The sequence below is a fragment of the Mustela erminea genome, chromosome 7, assembly GCF_009829155.1.
Source record: "Mustela erminea isolate mMusErm1 chromosome 7, mMusErm1.Pri, whole genome shotgun sequence".
NCBI lineage: Eukaryota > Metazoa > Chordata > Mammalia > Carnivora > Mustelidae > Mustela > Mustela erminea.
In genome coordinates this window covers 15,108,857-15,126,586 of record NC_045620.1, presented here as the reverse complement: position 1 = coordinate 15,126,586, position 17,730 = coordinate 15,108,857, and the positions used below count along the sequence as shown (strand labels likewise).

The 17,730-nt window shown below is 51.7% G+C and overlaps 1 protein-coding gene across 1 annotated transcript; it reads right to left on the bottom strand.

Moving 5' to 3' along the window:
- Positions 1-508: 508 nt before the first annotated feature.
- On the bottom strand, positions 509-16,853 carry TOMM34 (translocase of outer mitochondrial membrane 34). The gene is made up of 7 exons (XM_032350565.1): positions 16,580-16,853; positions 12,815-12,914; positions 11,559-11,711; positions 8,297-8,466; positions 5,341-5,488; positions 1,634-1,760; positions 509-1,408 (listed from the first exon to the last, which is right to left on the bottom strand). Exons 1-7 carry the CDS (start codon positions 16,704-16,706, stop codon positions 1,304-1,306), a joined length of 930 nt encoding a protein of 309 aa, XP_032206456.1. The 5' UTR covers positions 16,707-16,853; the 3' UTR covers positions 509-1,303.
- Between the last annotated feature and the right edge of the window lie 877 nt (positions 16,854-17,730).

The following is a 17,730-nucleotide window of genomic DNA, read 5'->3' as shown; positions in this document are numbered from 1 at the left end:
AAAAAAAAAAAAAAAGGCAGGGGGAACAATTTGACTAGGACACAGACTAGGAAAGTACTTTCTGGGCCCTGTCCTCGCCCTCTCCTCCCAGCTGGGGCCTATACAAATGTCTGTGGTGTCTGCTTGGCCTGCCTTACTGCTCTCCTCACCAGTTAAACTCCCACGTTAGAACTCAGTGCAAGCTTTACTTCCTCAGGGACCCCTTTCCCTCCCCAGGGTCTGGCGGGGAAAGTGCCAAGTGACGGTTCTAGAGCGCTTGCCTGGCTACAGTTTGTTCTGGGGATCTCTGGTGACGACTGTCCCTGCCCACCGGAGCCTCAGCCCTCTGAGAGTAGGGACATGGCTGGTCACTGATCTCCCCAGCACTGTACACAGAGCCTGACCCGTGCAGACACTCCAGGAAGTCTGTTCAACAAGTGTGCAAATGCTCAACACGCTATAGCTCTTTATTACTGCAAAGGTGCAGGCACAAAGCTGAAAAAGCACAAACATGAATACAGTAGGCATCTATGTACCAGAAAGATGTTTAATGCAATAGCTTGAATACGCAGTTCAACAAAATCAGTAGTTATGTTCAAATTAACTTCACGTTACAAAGAACCTAGAAGCTTGGAGGGGGCCACTGTTGAGGTCAAAAGAAGTCCCTGCCCAGAGTGGAAGGACCCGGACTTCAAGAAGGCCTTTCTCTCCATCCCACCTTCAGGAGCGGCCACACCTCCGGACTCTTAAAACCGCTTGGGCACCTCCCCGCAGGAGGCCGCGGCGCAGAGCTACGGACAAGGCCATCCGAGGGTCAGGATTCCGCGTCCTCACCAAAGCAGGGCCCAGCCAAAAGGCACTGGAGCTCAGAACACAGGGAACTCTGCCCGGGACAGGGCGGGGACGGCAGCCCTGGAGAACCAGCTCAACAGGCTGCTCTGGGTTCTAGTTTATCCCTCCTGCCACCACCCCCACCCTCCAACCCCCGAGCTCAGTTTGCTCAGATGAACCACAGTGAGACGGGTCTGGTGCAGCTAGAAGGGCAGCCGTGGGGAGCACGGCTGGGGCAGGGACAGAGCCAAGTGCTCTGCCAACTGTCCAAGGCAGGCGGGGAGTAGGGACCGTTCCAGCAAAACAACAACATCTGGGGTTTGTTTTTTTGTTTTACTACTCTGAGCTTAATTTGAACAAGCAAAGCCTCTTAAGGGGTGGGAAGCCGTCACCTCTGAGTCACATCCGAGCTCACTTGGGGGTATGCTGGGTCCCAGGAGCAGGCCTGGAGGAGGGAGCTCGGGCAGAGGTTTCCCGCTAACCTTCTGGGTCTTTAGTTTAAGCTCTGGTTAACTTCCTGCTGCAACTTCTGGGCAGGGCCGTTTCTCGGCTCAAGCTGCAGAAGACTGTTGATGTCTTCAAAGCTGGATTTGTAGTCCTGAGAGGAGAGAGCAGGGGGCGAGGACGGAGGCCCGACCGAGGCGGGCCGGAGCGGCCAGGGCGGAGGGTCTTGAACCCCAGCCTGAGGGCCTGCCCGGAGCCACCAGGGCTTCCCTGGATGGGGAGGGACGTGGCCCCCTCCCCCTCGCCCAGCCTACGCTCTGGAAGGGCCAACCCAGGCACTGGCGCCTCAGCGGGTGCCTTTCAGTCAGGCTTTTCTTACCTTGAGTGCCTTGTAGGCTTGCGCTCGTCTGTAGAAGGCCTTCACGTTCTTTCCATCCAGCCTGAGGGCTTCTGTGCAGTCCCTCACTGCTTCCTTGTACTGCTTCAGGGCCAAATGGCAGAGCGCTCTGATGGGAAAGGCCGACGGAGGTCTCAGCCCCTGCTTAGCACCCCCACCCCCAGCCGTAAGGTGGTCAGAGGGGTGATCTTGGAGTTGACGAACGGGGCTCTGAGCCGGTGGCCGCACAGCTTCCTCACCCTTGGGGGGAGGCTGGCCCCTCTCCATAGCGGGAACCCGCGGGTGCAGCGCGGGGTGGGATGGGGGTGGGGAGAGGCCCCCTGGGGAGCCCGGCTTGCGGCCCTCCGCGTCCTGACCGTGTGGCTCTACCCCTCAGGCCACCTCACGCTCCCAGCCTGTTTTCTTTTGCTCCTGAAACCTCCCCCTTGATGGATTAAAGAGTCATCCAGGGCACTGGACCCTGAGGATGCACACGTGGGCACGTTAGCGGGAAGGTGGAAGAGGTCTGCGGCGCACGCTGAAATGCGCCCCAACTAGGAGGCGCCAGTCAACGGCTCCACAGCGATAGGGCAAACGGAGCAAAGCGTTAATGGGGAATTTAGATGGTAGGTGGTTCAAAGCACAATTCTTCCAACTTATAGCGAGAATTTTCATAATCATGGGGAAAAAACCAGCTGCAGACGTCCATAGGACGAAACGTTCTGCATCTACGGGCGGAAAAGGTCTGTACACCTTCCCCATTCTTTTCTCCAAAGATGGCCGCTAAGAACAGGTGTGCTGGCGCTCCCTCTGGGCCTCCCTCCATCCCGCTCAGCATCTCCAGCGGGAGCAGTATTCACTTGGTCGGGTGAACCATAACTTATTCTACCAATTCCTTATCTGGAGACAGTTTTCACTGCTTTCAGTCTGTGAACAAGACGCTGCCATCAGCGTCCTTGTGCATAAACCTCAGAGGCCTGCTGGGAGCGGACCGCGGGTCAGCGGATACGGGCGCTTAGAATCTCGACTGCTGGGCGCCTGGGTGGCTCAGTGGGTTAAAGCCTCTGCCTGCGGCTCAGGTCATGATCTCAGGGTCCTGGGATCGAGTCCCGCGTCGGGCTCTCTGCTCTGCAGAGAAGAGAGCCTGCTTCCTCCACCTCTCTCTCTCTCTGCCTGCCTCTCTGCCTACTTGTGATCTCTGTCAAATAAATAAGTGAAATCTTTAAAAAAAAAAAAAAAAAAAAAAGAATCTCGACTGCTGTTGCCAAAATGCTCTGCGAAGGAGCTGCTCTCTGAGGCACCATCAATAACTTTCTATTTTCCTGTAACTGTACCAACCCTGGGTGTCAATCTTTAATTTCAATCAATAATGGAAGAAAACAAGGTCCGTTTTAATGTAATTGCTCAGTATTTTTACATAAGGGTTTTTAACCTTGTGAAGTCGGACTTACCTTTCCTTTAATGACCGCTCTCGTTCCTATCCCCCACCCCACAACAACTCCATTTTAATAGATTTCCCACTGCAAGATAATTAATCTGTGCATTCTTCTAGAACTTAATGGTTTTACTTTCCACATTTGAAACTGTGATCCACTTAGAATTTCCTTTAAAATATGGAGTGAGATAGGGATTCAGGTTTATTTTTTAATTTTAAATGAGACTCTTCTGAAGGTCCATTTAGGGCAAGCTGTACGTGCGGGGCACCCGAGTGATATTAACTGCACAGAGAGAACGGGAGGAAGCCAAAGGCGATGCCCCGGTGCACAGAGCTTCAGACACACAAGGCAGAGCATTTCAGTGGCATCCAGGATATATAATTTCAGCCACAATGGAGGGAAAATGCAGTTTTGTGTCAAGTTATCAGTCCTCGAAATTAAATTTATAAATTCAGGGGCGCCTGGGTGGCTCAGTGGGTTAAAGCCTCTGCCTTTGACTCAGGTCATGATCTCCGGGTCCTGGGATCGAGCCCCGCATTGGGCTCTCTGCTCAGCAGGGAGTCTGCTTCCCCCTCTCTCTCTGCCTGCTTCTCTGCCTGCCTCTCTGCCTGTCGAATAAATAAATAATAAAAATTTTCCAAAAAAAAATTTATAAATTCAATGTAACCATAACTAAAAGCCCACCAAGACACTTTTTGGAGTCTGTCAAAAAGATCCTACTAGGTTTAGCTAGAAAAACAAACCTGGGAAAAGAGCCAGTGATGCTCTGATTAAGAACAAGGAGAAAACCACTCCTACAAGAGAGTATAAAGCACTAATAATTAAAACAGTGTGGCACAAACATACTTGCGTGAAAAATCGTATTTAAACAAAACACTGTCTTGAATACAGTAAAAATTCAGGAAACTAGACTATTAGAGGACTCTCGCAGTATGAGACAAGTGAGTCCAGCAGGCCCAGAAATAGGGTTATTAAAATGCTGCTGCAGAAACCTAGAACAGATGGGCAGCAGCCCTTCCTTCTGGTGAGCCTGACAGACTGAGGGATCCCTGGTCTAATCAGCCAGTAAAACCACAGGTTCCAAATGCCAAAATCCACACTTTAAAATGAAAAGTTCTCTCTTGAACTTATTTGACAGCAAAACCTGACCTGCACAGGCCTGCGGTTACTTAGTCTGAACACTGCCCCACATGAACATGGACTGTCCCTGTGTTTCAGGCAGAAATGTTAACAGTGAACTTCAGCCACTGCCCCAGAGCCTGTGGGAGTATTGTGTGGTCCCATGTATGAACCATATGACCTTACTCAGATCTGGAACACGTTTTTATCCCAAGAATTTTGGATAGAAAATGGTGAGACTATAGTAAATCCAAGATTTTTTAACTAAAGAGTAATAGTATGTATATGTTAGCAGGACAGGAGAAACAATTGATAACGTTTTTATGGTAAATCTTTTATAAGCAAGATTTGGCTCAGAGATGGTCCCTAGGTCAGTGTTCCAAGCTTCTGACAGTAAAACTAGTAGATCTCATCTGAGCCAGGTTGCAAGTCTGTCTCCACCATTTACTGGCCAGGTGAGCGGAGGTGAAGACCTTCCAGCTCTGAGCTTCTGATTTCTTGATTTGCAAAGGGGAAGGCCACGGACCAATCAGTACGCCTGAGTGTGTGTAAAACCGTGATTCCCACCCAGTAAAGGGACGGTGCCCCCCGCCGTCGGTAGAAAGAACCAGCAGCCATGGCCACAGCCCGTGGTGCGGGTTGTTCAACTGGGCCACAGGTCACACCCTTCAGGCTAGGCGAGACCATCTCTCTTGCTTCCAGGCCAGGTGACAGGGAGTCCACACCCTGGGTTCTGTCTCCGTGCTGCGACAGGGCCAACCCTCCCGACGGGAGGGTCTGGGGAAGCCGTGGGGCTAGGCCAGGGGGAGGGCTACGAGACACGTGCTGAGGCCATGTTTGTGTGGCAAGCACACTGCTGTCACTCACAGAGTGTGCACAGCTGGACGGTTCGCGAAAGCCTGAAGAGGAGGGAGGAGGACAGAGCCCAGGCCCCATGGGGGCATCGCTCAGTTCCTATTCCTTTAAGAGAGTGAATGCCACTGGCTACGCCTGCCTCCCGGTGACCAAAACAACCAGGTACACCTACTCTGAGGTGCGACACACTGAGTCCATGAGAGGAATGAAGAGGCCACCCCAGTCCGCAAGCAGACCGGGGCGGGGGGGCGACAGCCAGCATCCCGCGAGCCCCCAGGGCAGCAACTGCGCGGAACATACCTGTTGCTGTATGTGGCGGACTCTATGTCACTGAAGGACAGGCTTTCACTGTACTTCTCAATAGCTTTCTTATGGTTCCCCTTCTTTACAAGCTCATTGCCTTCTTCCTTCAGAATTCTGGCTCTCTCCACATCCCCAGCAGAAGACACTAGATGCAAATTCAGAAGAGGAAAGAGCCATGGAGCAGGTGCCTGAGGGCCATGAGGCCTCACTGTCAGCGACCCTCTCCCACGCCCCCTCCCCAGACTCCCTACACTGCTCTAAAGCAGCGTCCCCAAGGAAGGAGTCCCCCACGTGGCTTCTGGGAAATTAAACAGGTTCTCAGTCGGAGGCTGGGGACTCCCAACAGAAACACACACAGACACACACCTCAGCCAGATATGCGGTAAAGGGCACGCTGAGGTCTAGTCCCGGCAGTGGCCCTCAGCAGCCGGGGACCTCGGGTGACCTGCCTATGTCTTGGGGACCTCAGTTCGTCTGTACACTGGGGCGCTAGCAACCCGACCCGGGGCCAGAGTCAGGACAAAACCTGAGTGTGCCACAAAGTGCAGAGCACCCTATCAACTTAAAGCAGGAGAGAAGTAAGTATTTAAATAAGCATCTGAGAAAGAAAGGGTGTCGCTCCCCAGCTCTCTGAAGACGGCCGAGGAGCCCACTGTTCCTCCCCTCTCTTTTTCTGAGCCTGGACCTTCCCTCACCTGCCCCACGCAGCTGGGCCCCAGTGCAGGACAGAGACACGAGGCGAAACCCGGGCTGCTGGCCTGGCCCTCGGCCCTTCACTGCGCAGCAGCGACCACGCTCCAGCCCCAGCTCCCAGATCACCGGGTTTCTTTAATTTTTAAAAACTATCTTTATAAAATCCTGAATCTTTACGACATCGGTAAGGTTTCAGGAACAAAACTAACACCCTTACACTCAACCCTCACCTTCAGAAACAGAACAGTTACTGAGACTTTTAAAGCCCCACGGGGCCCCCTCCCCAAATCAACCCACCCCTGGAGGAAACCGTGATCCCCAACCCTGTGCTTTCTTCCCCCTTTTTCCCTGGGTAGCTTAACTACATACGATAGTTCCTATAAACCATTTGCCGTTTTTTTTTTTTTTAATTTCATATAAAAGAATAAATGATTCTAAGTATTCCTATTCCTCTGTGACTTGGCTTTACTCCTTCCCCTCAGCACTGTGTTCCTCAGACTCCGCTGTACTGACACGTATCCCTGTAGCTTGGGCTCACTGCTCATTCATCCCTTCTGCTTGGAGATCTGCGCCATTTCCAGTTCTGTTGTTTGTGGTTGCAAACATCCTGCTGTGAACCTTCCTGCCCTCTCCTGGGTGGGCTGCAGCGTCCATACCCCTTCAGCTTTCCTCAGGCTCCCCAATTCCACACAGCAGGCCTGGGGCCTCCCGCGGCTCCCCAGCGAGAGCCACGCACCGCATCCTCTAGCTCTTTCTACTGACTGTAAGACATTCCCTTCCCTTCCCCACCTGAAGAACACCCCCGTCAGTCCCCCTCAGCATCTAGCTCAACTGGTCACCTCCTCCGGGAGGCTTTCTCTGACTCCTCCAAGCGCACATGTGTCAGTTCCTGTCTCGAACTCCACTAATACTAAAGGCTCTAAAGCATGTGTCCTTTCTCCTGTATTTGGAAATGCTGTTTAGGTGTCTCCGTCTCTTCTTATACTGAGGGCTTCCTGAAGGCCAAGACTGCCTGTCCTCTCTGTGTCACACTGGAAATACATGGCACAGAGCTGGAAAATACATGGGCCAGTGACTCTGAAAGAATGAAATACTTAGTAGGTGCCCTGAAGCCATCTAGTTCGTTAGCACCCCACATTTCCATTCTGGAGAAGAGTGGGGGACACTTAGCAGGTTCCCACAAACCAGAGTGAATGCTACCCATGGCCAGACCCATTCCCTTGCGGGTGGGCAGGGGAGTGACCCCGCCTTGCACTGCCACCACGGCGAGCCTGGAGCGCTCACCCGCTGCACCTACTCTCCTCAATGCCTAGACTCACTGGGCCCAGCTCATTCCCCGGGCGCTGCTGAACCGAGGCTTGAAGAATGGCCCTTCCTTTTTACATGCTTGAGGTCAACAGCCCCTGTTTTGGGGCTCCCTGGCTTGGATCTCCCCTCCCTATTCCATCTCCAGGGTCCCGCGTGGTGTGTGTGTTCCTGGGGAAGCGGCACCCTCTCACTATGAAGGTGGAGGCAGATGGCTTAGGGCCACAAAATCTCCCTGGCCCCAGTGATCAGTTCCTAGAGAATGGCCTGTGACCAAACAGGCCAGAATACACTGAGACAGTGTATTTAAAGGGATTTAAAGGAAAGAAACCCTCTCTTAGGGAGCTCTTGGAAGAAAACCCACCTTTTTCTTTTCCTCTGGGCCACAAGGCATGGCATATGGGGACGAGGCCAGGAACTACTTTATGGCTATTTTACCCCTGGGAGGGAAGACTACCCCACAACAAAGCAGACACACCAGAGAAGAATGCTGAGATGAGTTTCAAGGAATGGAGTCCAAGTCTGCTAATGTCGTGAGCTCCTGGAGCAAACCTAGCCTGAATCTGAACTCGTAACTTTTAGTTACATGAGCCAGTATGTTCTCTTTGTTATTTTTACCACGTTGAGTTTTCTGTTCTTGCCACCAAAAACATCCTGGAGATCATCCATCCCCAGTGCTGCCAGAGGAAAGAGAAGGGAACTAACGCTGTATACCTATGCGCCAGGCCGAGCGTCCAATGTGCCTTTTCTGACTCTGAATTGGGACAGCAGTGGGCGGGCTTTCTCACTGCCTTCAGGATTGAACTGAGAAGACAGTCTCTAAAAGGTAAAGACTTTTTGTTTCCTGGATAACTTTTATAGCTTGGCTTTAAGCAAGGTCAGTTTTTACAGGATTACTCTGAAGGTGGTGGCCAAGGGGAGATTATAACACTCTGGGCAGGAAGTCACAGCTTACCTCTGCCCTTGGTGGTTGTGGCTTCTCTGAATTTGCCCTTAGCGTTCTCTTTGTGGTACTCCGAAGGTGAGGAATCCCACCTCTTCTGAGCTGTGACAGGCACCAAGGGGATAGAGGGCAGCTTCAGACGCCACTCGGGCCCCAGTGAGTCCATGAGAGCTCTGGTCATTCTGGAAAGGCAGAGAAAATGACAAGGAGGTTTCTGACTGGGTCAAGAAGATACCCCTCCTCTCAGAAATCCAGAGGGGATGTGTGAGAGCCACCATCCTTTTACAGCCTTGTGACGCACAGCAGGAAAGGGACACAAGTCTGCACCATGACACGTCCACCCTGCCTGGCCCAGACTTGGCCACACTCTGTTAACTTCAAGGCAGTGACGGCTGCTTGTTAAGGGTACTCAAACCTGGGGCACCTGGATAGCTCAGTGGGTTAAGTTTCTGCCTTCGGCTCAGGTCATGATCTCAGGGTCCCGGGCTTGAAGCCCGCATCGGGTTCTCTGCTCACAGGGAGCCTGCTTTCCTCTTCCCCGCTGCCTGCCTCTGCCTACTTGTGATTTCTCTGTGTCAAATAAATAAAATCTTAAAAAAAAAAAAAAAAGCAACTTATTTAAAAAAAAAAAAAAAAGGGTACTCAAACCTCACCCCCAAAGGACCACACATGCCCCCAAGAAAGGATCACATGTCTTATATTTTGTCAGTGGATCTATTACAAGGCCATGCATGCACCTGATGCATGACTAACGCTCAGAGATTTTTATAAAACACAAATCTTAGGTTATTTTCAAATTTTGAGATCCTCTAGTGCTTCCCACTTCCCTAGGCTGACAGGACCCGAGATCTGGTCCCCTGCTCCTCCCCACTTCTACCGTGTGCCGCATTCCCTCTTGATCCATCTGTTCGAGCCTCTGCCCACGCTTTTCCCTCTACCTGGAATGATGTCTTCACTTTCCACCCCCACCCCCACCCCGCCTTCTGGGCCCAGATTCCTTCCTTCAGATGCTGCTCCGGGATCACGTCCCTTTGGTTAAGAGATCTCCAGCCCGTAGCACATCACACGACATCCACCCGGGCCCCAGTGTTTTCCCAGTGCTCCCTCAGTGAATAAAGCCAACCGTATGCTTTCTCTGCTCCCACGACTGTGCTCCCGTGTGACTAGAAGGACGGTGTCCCAGATGGCAGTCACTACCAACTCACGGTCTCTGACTAAGGCCCTCCAGCTGTCTTCCTGACTAGCACAGCTATGTCGAACCTCTACCCTCCTCAGCCCGGCTCCCTTACCCGCCCCTCCTTTTTCAGGGCAAAGTTCCAGGTCTCACAAACGCAAACCCACCCGTGTGGGCACTGAATCCTTCCTAGTTCTCTCCTGTCGCACGTGAAGAAGTGACAAGGCCAGGCACTCCCCCTCAGCTCTGGGTCTTACCTGGCCCTGCCCCCGTCAGCGACCGCAGCCGCAGCTCTCCTCTAGCGCCCTCCCCTCCACCCACTCCACCAGGCCGCATCTCACTGTTTGCTCACTTCTGCCTCCTGGAGACCCCACCCTGCCGTTGCTGCTGGACTCCTCTGCCTCTTCACGGCCGGGCTTCTGACCCGCCGCATGCTTCCATATAACAACAGTGACTCTCCTTCTTAAACCCACAAGTCCACTTCACTCATTGGAACACCTGATGGGAAGGAGGTTTTCATCCTTCTGGAAATACTTCTTCCCTAAGTGCTCCGAGTTTCCTCCACCCCTCCAGTTGCTGTCCCCCTGAAGTCCCTCAAATGTTGCAATTTTCAAAACGCAACCCTCTTCCCCAGGCTCACTTGCTGTGGGGGTCTCTTTTTCTCCCACAACTTCAACCCATCTCTATGCTGATGACCTCGAATCCATAGTCTGCCTTATATTTGTCTCTTTTGCTCCAAAGCCCATGTTGATACCAACCACTGTCCTCACACCTCTCATCTCACGGTCCCCTGCGACCTACCGTGTCACCCACCAGGACGTTTCTTCTATTCCTCTCTTCTCACTAACCCCTCCAAATTCAGTGAACTACTACCCAACTGTCCCCAAAGCTGGCCCCACTGTCCTGTTTCCGCTATCTCCACCATCGGACTTACCGCCTAACCCTTCTGACTCCGCTCTCCTTCACGTCATCCAGCAACACGCGAGCCAGTGAGCTTTTTCTCTCAAATCTGCTCAAGTTGCTCCTGTGCTCAAGACCCTTTCACAAAACCTCACTGTGCCTGGATTAGGTCCGGGCTCACCTCACACATCTGAGCTGAGCTCCTCACCAGCAGTGCCAAGTGACATGGGACTTCTCAAAATTCCTAAACACATCATCCCGGCTCACCCTGGCAGTTGCCCTTCCTGCTGCCCTGGCCCCAGGTCTCTTCGTTTCTCAGCCTCAGCTCACCTCCTCTGCAAAATCCTGACTGGCTTCCTCCTTCCTCCAGGGAAGGTTAGGTGCCCCTTTCTGTCCCCTCAGCCCCCTGGGCCTCCTCCTACCACACCACTCACCACACAGTGGTGTGTGTGGCTATGACTGACTGGGGTTCCCCAAGAGACCGGGGGTTCCATTAGGGCAGGAAAAGCTATGTGTCAGACATCAGCCCAGGACCTACTGCAAAGCTGGGGACACAGAAGTGCCAGATTCTGTTGAATGACTGAATGAAGGAGACAGAAAACAAGTCAAGCTAACAATGATACACTTAACACATGCCACGAAGTCCTGTGAAGGGTTTGCTGCGAGTGTGGTGGTTGGCTCTCTAGCAGCCCATGCAAAGAGGAGAAACATGACCAGTTACACAAATGAAGGTAGCCACGAGGCAGAAACAAACCACCACTTAGAAGCCCAGAACAAAATGGTGCCCAATGGGCCTCGAGGGGGCATCACAGTACCAAAGGCCAACCTAACTCTGCAAATACCACCCTATAAGCCTCGTGTCCTGGCTGCCTGCACCTGTATCCTACTCTCCCCACTCTAGTTAGGTCTGTGAAGCAAGCGGGGTCTTCCCCAGGGCACCTGGCACAATCCCTTACACAGAGCTCCAGAACCTGTTCCCACGTGAATGAACCTGAGCAGCCGGGCCACTGAGCCATCCATCCTCTCACTCTGACCCCGCAGGGCCCTGCTAACCATGACTGAGGACTCTCCTTCAGCAGCACTTTCACCACGTGCTCAGCAGGTCTCAGGGGACCCCCAGGAGCTGACCAAAGCCACGGTCCCGAGTGAATCCAGGAGGCCAGGGAGTTCTGGAGAAACCACCTGAGGTGTCAGGCTCACCTGTTGAGGCCTTCCACGGCTGACGCCACACTGTCATCGATCTGCAGCACGGTCTTGTAGTCCACATAGGCCAGGGGGTACTTCTCCAGGGCCTCGTAGGCCGAGGCCCGCCGCAGGAGGGGCTTCATGCTGAAGGGAATCAGGGCCAGCGCTCTAGAGCAGGAGGCAGAAATGTCATCCGGCTGCTGAGGCACCAGGGCTCCCCCCACAGGTCCTTCTACGCAAGGTCATCTGTGACATTCAGCGTACAGGAGGTCACAGCTGGCACAGAAATGTAGCTAAAAAAGTCAAGCCTTAGCAGAGGGACTTACCAACTTAGACTTGAAGTGAAGAAGGGAGGAAGGGTAGAAAACCATTAAGGCTGTGAAATCCAGTTTTCTGAGTCACAGTCCCCCCAGATCAAGAACAAGCACCTGTGGCTTGTACTCTCCCACGTGTTCCTATAGAGTCCGACCCGGGGGGAGAAAGAGGCTTCGCCGTCAGCTGGAGTGGTGTCTGAATTCCACCTCTGCCACCGGCCACAGAACGCCAGGCAGATCACCTTACGGCCTCAGTCCGCTGCAACCCACTTCGAGCCTGGGCGGGACAGTCAACTTACCCCGCAGAGCAGTCATGAGCCCTCCGGGAAGGAAACCTAGCACGGGCCGGTACGGAGCACCCGAGCACACGCCCCGGGAGCACACTCGCCTCTCCTCCTCCCTCAGCTATCACCAGGGCATGACCCCAAGGCGATGCCACAGGAGAGCAGGTCTGAGAACACACGCGTGTTGCCAGTTCAGGGACGAGAAGAGCAGGCAGGGTCAGACTGGCCGCAGGAGAAAGTAGTACGACAAACTGCTCAACATCCTTTACACCTCGCGATCGACGGACGCCTTCTTCTCCTCGCTTCTTTTGAGGCGATTCAACTAACCTCTGTCCCTCTTCCTTTCCCTCCCGCACATATCCACCCCAGAAAACACCAGGGCGAGCCAGTCACAAGCCTGCACCTCACCCTCATCGTCAGGTCCCCGATCTCACAAGGCCCATAAGGCCCACCTCTAAGTCCCCACCTAAGCCCACCCTCTAAGACTCCTACTCTGTTGGCAGACTCCAAAGACACCAGTGAGTGGCCGCAGGCACCACGTGGAGCCTCCTATCCTCGGTGACCTGGTGACACTCGGGGACACTTCCTCCGCTGGGATCGACCCCAAGAAGAGAACAGGCCCGATGAACGCAGCCTCCTGTCCTGAGACCCTGGGGCAGCCCCGCCCACTTACGAAGTGCAGTCCTTGATGCAGTCCCTGCAGTTGCCATCCTTCAAGTGGCACGCTGCGCGGTTGGAGAAGAGGATGCTTTCTTCTTCCGGGTTCGAGCAGCCTGCCCAAGGGGAAGAGAAAGCACGAAATTAACAAGAGTGGGAAATGGACGCCCTGGGACTCTGGGGTGTATTTCAAACCGGGAGCTCTCTGGGCTTCCTGATGGTGCTTGTTGGTCTGAGGGGCTGCCAGCAAGCTTCCTGCCACTCACAGGGAACCAATCAACTTCTCTTTCGCTCACTCCAGCACGCAAGTCAGGACCAGGCAAAGGACAAAACATGAACCAGCTGGCTTCTGCTCAAGGATATCCATGCCGTAACTACACGTGTGTGTGAATTTTGTTACAAAAAGCACGTAAACCCAATGAGAGGGGTTTTTGAAAAAGGAAAAGAAAAATGTGATAAAAAGACTGAACAGGTCAGACAGAGACAAATCCTACCTGGTCAAATCAGAGAGGACTTTCCCAAAGAAGAGTCCTCTGGGTCTGGCAGGAATATGCAGAACTTAATCAGGGAACAGATTCGAGCGACCCAGTATGGAAGAGAATTACCAGACACCTTCCTAAAGGTAATCCCTATCCTCAGGAATCTCAGAAGCCCATGTCTTTTACTCTGTGGCCACAGAGACTTTCAATTTTAAAAAATAATTTTTGGGGGTGCCCGGGTTCAGTTGGTTAGGCGTCTGCCTTGGGCTTAGGTTATGATCCCAGAGTCCCGGGAACATGCCCTGCATTGGGCTCCCTGCTTACTGGGGAGCCTGTTCCTCCCTCTGACCCTCCCCCTCTTGTGCTTTCCTACTCTAACTCTCTCAAATAAATAAATAAAATCTTTAAAAAAATAATTTTCAACCACTTCATACCCCCTAGCACAAGCCATCATGGAAAGCAAACAAACGAAAAACTCCAAAAATTATTAGATGTTGACTCAGTAATTCTACTCCTGAGTATATACCCCAAAGAAGTAAAATAAACTCTTTCCTGAAAGTTACAAAACATCCAGAAAACAGTGAAACAGATACTTGACATCCATCCCTGGACGGGGCAATACATTGTATTTGTTTCTAACCTCTTTCATTTTTGAGATGGCTAAAGCTCCATTCATCCTCACCCTTTTCTCTTTGCTTCCTCCCCAGACCCCCAGAGGTCAGCACAGTTCTCAAGTTGGTAGGTAACACCCTCCTGTAGTCATGCTTGCCTTCTTCTATTACCTTCGAATTCACAGGGAAGAGCATATTCCATTTTATAGCTTTCAAAGATTTTTGAAATTAAGTGGCACCCCACTGCTTATCCTTCCACAACTTACTTTTTTTAAACTAAGTATGTCACCATACTGAGGCACGACAGCTTTCATTCAATAGCAACAGTAACAAACCAATAAAATCAGAACGTCCCCCCTTATTTTGCCAGGCTCTGAGTGAGACAGCAAAGTACAAGAAAAAGTAGAATATATCCTTGCTCTTGAAGAATAAGCACAAGGACTCAAAACTCATAGTTATTTCAAGGCGCTAGAGCACGGATGCACAGAAGCAGCAGGGGTGCGGTGGGAAGAGCAGCAGAGGAGCTGAGGATCCTGCCCCTGAGCCCTCATGAGTCACTCAATCCCTCTGATCGCATGTGATCCCCTATCGCATGAACACACCACTTTACAGACTTGCTGGAAGGGTTCATTTTGTTCGCTTACTCCCTGCTGTCCTTTGAAGATTAGCAGAGCTGATCCGAGAAATCAACGGATTTGCCCAGATACTACCGGGAAAATCAATAGCAAGATCGGAACCAAATGCTGATCCCCAACTAAATCTACACCAGGCAGCCCTTCTAAGGATCCAGAATAAATCCACTCAAAAGCACATGCTTTTGCAGACCAGCTGGGGTAGAATAAAAGAAAAAGGTAGAAAATCAATACCTCAGATTCATCAGTGACTTCATCAAATGAGGCTGAGATAAGGAAGTGGGCCTAAAGAGGAGTGTTCTAGAAAAACAAGAGGGGGCCAGAGGGGGGCTTGAAATTACAAAAGGTCAAACAAGACAGATTGGACTTTGGAGAGGATTTGGGGAGAAGCCTGGAAAAATGATTCAAAACCTGGACTTGCAGATCAGACAGACCTGTTTTCAAATCCTGCCTCTGATGTCCTCATTGTATAACCCAGGGTAGACAGATTTAACTCTTCTGGACTCCTCATCTATAAGATATCTTATCCTTGGTTTGTATGTAGACAAAAAGGAATGAAGTCTGTAGTGTCTACCACATGGTAAAGCACTCAACAAATGAAGGAAGGCAAAAGGAAATAGGTACTACACGAAATGAGGGCTCATGGGTAAGGCACTTTGGAGGAGAGGTTTGGGCCAATGGGCTATGGTTGGTTAGAATGAGGCTTAACTCTTCTCCAAAGTGTCTTACCCATGTGCTGGAGGCTGGGAGAACTGGTAAAGGACATGCTGCTCCTCTGTTTAAAACAAAACTTGGGGTGCCTAGGTAGCTCAGTGGGTTAAGCCTCTACCTTTGGCTCAGGTCTTAGTGTCCTGGGATCGAGCCCTGCATCGGGCTCTCTGCTCGGTGGGGAGCCTGCTTCCCCCTCTCTCTCTGCCTGCCTCTCTGCCTACTTGCGATCTCTCTCTGTCAAATAAATAAATAAAATCTTAAAAAAACAAAAAACCCAAAACTCCCCAGTTGTCTATCATCATGGAATAAAATCCAAACTCCTTACCACAGCCTACTGTATAAAATGCCTACACAATACGGCTCTATCTAACTGACCTCAATATTTACTATTCCTCCACTGGCTACTATGCTCTGGTTCCTGCAACCCACTATGCTTAGCCTGTCTGGGGGCCTTTGGAATGAACAGTTCCCTCCACCTGGAATACTCATCACCCACAACTATGCACTTGGCTTCTTCTCATCATTCAGACATCACTTGAAAGGTCACTTCCTCAAAGCTGTCCTTGACCTTCCATTCCAAAAGAGCTCCCCAGTCACCTCTCTTACCAAATCACTGTGTCTGTCTTCTTTGCAGCCCTTATGGTTATCAGACAGGCCTAGTTTACATCTGGGTAAATTAAATGTGGTATGTCCATACAATGGAAAATTATGCAGCCTTTAAAAGGAGGAAACCATCTGTCACATTGCTACAACATGGATTATAATGTCCTTGGGGCCATTAAGGTAAGCAAACTAAGTCAGTCACAAAACACAAATACTGTATGAATGGACTCATAGGAAGTTAAACTGATCAAAATCATAGCTACCAAAAGTAGAAAGGTGGAAACAAAGGGCTGCGGGGAGAGAAGGAAGATTAGTGTTTTAGTGGGTTCAGAGTTTTCACTGCTGCTGCGATCTGTTGCACAACAATCTGAATGTACTTAATACTCCACTTAAAGACGGTTAAGAAGGTAAATTTAATGCTGTTTTTTACTGCACTAAAAAAAATAGTGATAAAACACCCACTGATATGGAAATGTTTGGGATGAATCCGTAAGTGAAAAAGAACCAGTAATAAAACCGTATTACAATTAAAAAAAAAAAATAGCAGAAAGAGCCAAGGAAGTTTCTCGTAGGATGTCGAAGCGGGGAATGGGCGGGAAGGGTGCCCGATGGGCCTGATGAGCCTGCTGGCCCTGGGGAAAGCAAGCCGCAGGCACCCTGGGCAGGAGCGAGGTCTGGGCGGCCGCGGCGGGGGACGCCGCGGGCAGAGGCCGGCCTGGTGGGGAAACCGGGGCCAGGGTCGTACCTTGCGCCTGCAGCGTCCGCAGCGCGCGGCTGTAGAGCACGGTGGCTTCGGCGAACTGGCCGTTGCGGAAACTCTGGTTGCCGGCGGCGCGGAGCGCCTCCACGGAGTCTGCGAGCTTGGGGCCCATCCCCGGGGCCGGGCCGGCGCACCGGGCGGCGCGTCCGTTACCGCGCTGAGGCGTGCGCAACAGCGTCCCGCCGGGAGCACCGGCCGGCGAAGATGCGACTGCGTCCGCCAACCTGCCCGGGAGGGGGCGGGACGCGCGGGGCGGGGCCAGAGCTGCGCGCGCCAGGGGCCTTCTGCGCATGCTCCAGTCGGGACTTACCTAGCGGAACGCTCTGTAAGGTCCCGGTAGGGAGGATGAGAGCCTAAGGAGGTCAAAACTCTGGGTAAAACCATGAAAGAGGCCAGGTCCCTGCGGGCGGGAAGCTTACTTTCTCGTGGGAACCGACAGGCTATTAACTCTTGAGCAAACGAAGATGATAATCTCATAATGTGATTAATGCTAGAAGGAAAACAAAACTGTGGTGTAGGGGAAAGTGACCACGTGGGGACTATTTTAGATAAGGGGGGTGGTGGGATGGGGTAGGCGTCTCTGAGGGACTAACGAGCTGAAGAAGCCTGAGAAGATTTAGGGAGTGCTGGTCCAGACACATAGCAAGTGCAAAGGCACTGAGGCTGGAAACTAACTGGTACCTAGTGCTCTGTAGATGTTGATTTAATAAATGAAGGCACTGATAGGTCCGTGAGGATCTTTCGCTGAGAGCAACTTGAGCTTATCTTCAGCGTCCTTTGACATAACTGTATGTCCCACTTGATGGGCCAGTGTTTTTAACTGCTTGTTGACCCTTGTGCACATGAAGCTGTTTCTCTTGCTTTCTAGCCTTCGCTTATGTGCCCCCATCCTGCAGTTGTTTTCCAAACACTTCCTGTTACCGGATTCTCACTCCACCGATAATCATCCTTTCTGAAAGTTTTTCTTGACGCCTCACATCTTGCCCCTGGTCCCTCCTCTGCTCCAATTGCTCCCAGAGTTTTTATCTCAGTTAACACTCTGTGATTGTCAGTTTACAGTTTTTCTCAAAGACTGTGAAGCCTTAAAAGGCAGGAAGTAGGTCTATTTATTTTTATCTCCACAAGACCTAATCAAA

Bases quoted from the DNA above. Each gene is read 5' to 3' on its own strand.
- TOMM34 (XM_032350565.1), bottom strand. From the start codon at position 16,706: ATGGGCCCCAAGCTCGCAGACTCCGTGGAGGCGCTCCGCGCCGCCGGC. The intron at 11,712-12,814 runs GTAAGTGGGCGG...CTCCTGCTCTAG, and splicing joins TGCATCAAGGACTGCACTTC to AGCGCTGGCCCTGATTCCCT. The intron at 1,409-1,633 runs GTAAGAAAAGCC...CTCTCCTCTCAG, and splicing joins AAGCCTACAAGGCACTCAAG to GACTACAAATCCAGCTTTGA.